The sequence below is a fragment of the Rosa chinensis genome, chromosome 4 (genome assembly GCF_002994745.2).
Source record: "Rosa chinensis cultivar Old Blush chromosome 4, RchiOBHm-V2, whole genome shotgun sequence".
In the NCBI taxonomy this organism is placed as follows: Eukaryota; Viridiplantae; Streptophyta; class Magnoliopsida; order Rosales; family Rosaceae; genus Rosa; species Rosa chinensis.
The window spans coordinates 45,577,208-45,581,711 of NC_037091.1; the positions used below are offsets into that span (position 1 = coordinate 45,577,208).

General features: G+C 39.6%; 1 protein-coding gene across 1 annotated transcript; it reads left to right on the top strand.

The window, feature by feature from the left end:
* The first annotated feature begins 906 nt into the window (after nucleotides 1-906).
* On the top strand, nucleotides 907-1,761 carry LOC112199404 (F-box protein At3g07870). The gene has a single exon (XM_024340427.1). It carries the CDS (start codon nucleotides 907-909, stop codon nucleotides 1,759-1,761), a length of 855 nt encoding a protein of 284 aa, XP_024196195.1.
* Nucleotides 1,762-4,504: the final 2,743 nt, after the last annotated feature.

Here is a 4,504-nt window from a genome sequence, read left to right on the forward strand (position 1 = left end):
TAGTTTGAATTGGAAGCACAAAAGAATTCATAAGCAAAGTAAAACAGAAAAACCCTAAAAATCAAGTTGGAAAAGTCGTCAGAACGACTGGTCGGCGGGATCTGCCGACAGGTTGGGGGATGGCTGATCTGCTTTCTTCTGCTCGGGGTTCTTGGCTGATTCTCGAGAATAAGAGTCTTTTTGTTAGCTTTTCTAGCCTTTTTATAGTGCTCTTGAGTCCTCCTTCATTCCTTTTTGGTTTGAGAGTCCTTAAAGTGTAGAGAAAATCAACTTCTTAATTCTCTAATTGAATTAGGATTTCTCCACATCACTTTGTCCAATGAGAATTCGCCATGTCATCATCAATATCTCTGCGAATATCTCCATAATTTGCTGTGATATCTCCATGAATTGGGCTTCTCGATCCATCAAGGTCTTCTGCTTAGTCCAGGACTTCAAGCTTTTCCTTATTTGCGCATCTTTCCTCAGTATTATCTTCTTTTTGTATATTTGCTCCAAAAAACCTAATAAACACAAAAGTAAATGAATAAAGAGAAAATAGAATAAACTAACAAAGATTAATATAGGGATTAACCATATACACGTCGCATAAAATGCTCCTATCACTATATAAGGGGTATAATGAGAATCTCGACTTCTACCTCCTCATATATTCTGTATCAAGAGTTTATAACTTTTTCTTTTTTTTTCATGATTATTATACTCGATCTGCTAGTAGTTTTTTCTATAAATGATCTTTTTCTTGTTTTTTCCAATCGAAATTCTTACTCGGAATTTTCTGTCTATAAGTTAACAGAGGGGATTGAGAGACTATGATTAGAGGAACCTAGTATCTATACCGCTATATATACCCTAGGAATTTGGTGCCAAGTCTAAGCCCAAGGAGGAAAAATGCCAAGAGAAACAATGAATCCGGGGAAAAGAGCAGCCAGTCGTAGCAGCCAAGGGCAAAGAGGAAACTGGAAACCCAAAGGTGCTTTCAATATCCAAGAACTTCCACAAGCTTTAGTAATAGACATTCTATCAAGGCTTTCCATCAAGGCCCTCTACAGTTGCAGATGCGTTTGCGAAGACTGGCTTCATATAATTCATGACCCTCAATTTGCTCGGCTACACCTTCTAAGATCACCCATCAGTATCTTGATCAAGACCTCGTCCCGTGCAAGAGATCAAGGGAAATTTGATTTAATCCATATATCTGGGTCTCCTATGCGAGTCGAGAGAATGAGGTTTGCTCCCAATAATGTTCTACCAGTTTGCCCTGTTTCTGTAGTTAAGTTGATGAACTCATGCAATGGTTTACTTTGTGTATGTGAGTGGATGAGATATGATAGGGTGTATGTGTGCAACCCAATTTTAGGAGAGTACATTAGCATTCCTCTTCCTGATAGGAATAGGCATTACTCGATTGATTTTGTTGCACTTGGTTTTAACACTAGGACCAATGAATACAAGATCGTGCAAACAAATTACTATTCCAACTACGCCCATGAGCCTGAGGCTATGATATACACCATTGGTACAGGAGTTTGGAGAAGTATTGGAAAGCCTCCTAGTGGCTATAGAGGTGGCCCATACCATTCAATTCCTTTCTGCATGGAGCTCTTCATTGGATTCCCGTTTATTACTGTCCTTCTCCATCTATACAATCTTTCGACTTTGAATGCTGCTTTGTATTTTCATTGTGTTTGGAACATTTGTTATATGTGGACATTTTCATTTGGATCAAGACATTTGTTAAATTTGGAAATTTTCATTTAGTTTGGAACGTTTGTTAAATTTGGAACTATTTTTCTAATTTGGAATTCAACTTTGTAACTTCTCTCTTCTGATTTGTCACTTGTTATTTGTTAAATTTGGTTGCAATGTATATCAAGTGATGTATGAAGTTGTTACTTCTGAAAACTGAAGTGATATAAAGTTTATAGGAAATCGGCAGAAGAAAGTGATGTAAAAGTGTAAACTGAGCACAAAAAATCAAGCAATGCTCTGTTTTTGGATTCTGGAAAATTTCCAATTATAAAAAATGGGCCCGAAAAGCATAAGGGATCAGCCCGTGTTCTTTTGATCCGAGCTGTCCCGGTCCTTAAACGTTGAAACCCTCTCGCTCAGCTCGACCCGAATCTTTCAGGGTCGGGCCGGTCTATGAAAAATTTAAAACAGGCCCGACAATGATCAGCCCGTTGTGATTTGTTACGATTCCTTAGTGCAACTTGTTTGCTAGCTAATTACGAGCGATTTTTAAAATTTCAATCACTCACTCATTCTTATTTTGTATTTTTGTTAATTTAGGCAAACTAAGATGATGACTCAGAGACTAAACATCATTAAGAAGCTTAAACCGGGAGATGATTAAATGTTTTGGTTTGACGATGGAGCAGTATTCTAAACCGACCTCATGACTAATAAGACTAGAATCACAATGGAGAAAGCTTGTGACCACGTAACAAAAGATTACAATACAAAGGTGGTCAAAATCAAAGAATAGTTGCAATTTTTTAGGTTTAGACATCACTGGTCTGGTTGACGCGGAAATTGTATTATTTAGAACTGAAAATTATAATACTCGCTGCCAAACACGCTATCTTAACTTTATGTGATTTAGTCGGTGAGCTGTGGTCTGTTGGTTAGCTAGTCTAACCAACACTACACTATGGGGGTCATGGGTTCAAATCTCACTGACATCAAGAGTGAGGTGGGGAGTTATACTGGCGTCCAAAAAAACAAACAACTGAGTTATACTGCCTCTAAAAATCACCTCGGCCTATACAGCAAAGAAATCAAGGAACAAATGTCATTCTCGATGAATAGATTGTGGAGCGTGCCAACACACGGCTAGAAGGCCAAGTGTGCAATTGTAGGTGCAGTAGATGTAGATCTGACTTATCAAGCAATTGTTAGCCGAGGAAGGAACTTATTCTCGGCCGATAGTTCACTGCCTTTGGATCAAGGACTTGATGGCTGAAGGTCGGGTGAATTAGGTGTGGTTGTGAGAGTGTGAATGAATACGAATTGTCTTGTCACAGGGCTTAGGTCAACTGGATCCAAGTAATAACAAGTAACAGTAAAAGTGAACTCGGAACGAATGAAATCTTCAAGATTAATATCTACTATGCGACTACGAACAATAAATAACATGATCAATCAAATAAAGCATAAAGACAATAATGTGCAAATAAGAGGTAACAATAACAAAACTGAAATCTGGAATGGCTGAAAATTATTAACTATTGTTTGAGTGAAATAAAGAAAACAATTCAAAATCAATACTAGGATACAAGGAAAGTAAAGCAACTGAAATTGTAACTAGCACAGCAAACTAACTAATAGACAGACGGAAATTCTACCTAAGCAAAAAGTAAGACGAAAACAAGAAAAGCTTGATGGCTTGAGTTTCTGGAGTTGCGTGTGTGATCTCTTCTATCGATGCTTCTATTTATATTGGATGCTCTGTGACTTGAACTGATCTCTTGACTCTTTGAAGTTGAGTGGAGTTTGGGCTCCTCATGGCTTAATGACTCTATATTGATTTGGCTCCGATGCTTATCTTCGGCTGACTTGATGCTGGACTCCATCTTGATCAGCTTTGATGATCGTCATCAACGGCTGGAACTAATCTTGAAGCAAACTAACTTGGGTTGAACTCTCCTTATCAGCTGAGGTGAACTTCAAGTCAATACTAACTTGATCAAATTTCATCTTTATCACTTATCAACCTTCTCCGTCTGTTGGCTATTGTCTTCCTAAGTTGCTAAGTCCAAGTTGGAAACTGACTAGCATGATTTGAACAACCAGCCGATGGGCTTTCAGATAATAAACCTTCTTTTCAATTGATGACTACCGGCTGGCTGATAACCAACGGCTTAACTTTCGAAACCCTCAATCGGCCTAGTTTTATCCAATTTGTCTTGAACCAAATGAACTGTCCAATTATTCATCGGCCCATTTGTTCATTTGAGTGGTGTACATACATGTGCATTTGCAAGCATAATTAGCTATAATGAGCCACGCTCATTGTACCGCCAGGGGTACCAACGCCCACCATATGAGTGACTAGCGTAAAGACAGCTAGCCGGGTTACCGCTTGAGCCCCGGATCAACCCCAAAGCACCGCCGACGGGCCACCACGCGCCGTGTCAATTTAGCATCAGAAGCTACTGAAACTGGGAACTGAAGCACATCAGTCCCACATCGAAAACAAGGAGAAGATCATCCTCTTCCTCACCTATAAAAGGTCCTCTCCTCTCTCCTCATTAATTACGCATTTACTACTCATTATTGTTATGCTGCCTATATGCATTGACTGACTTAGGCATCGGAGAGTTGAAGACCGCCCAACGCGGTCTCCCTCTAACGCTCTGTCTTGTGTTTGGCAGCTAGCAGTAATCCTCAGAACGGCAGAGTAGCGGTCCGCCTGCCGGACCAGCGTTAGACCAAGGTTTGGCTACCGCCAGACTTTTGAGCATTAACATTGGCGCCGTCTGTGGGAAACCTTGAACAAAAA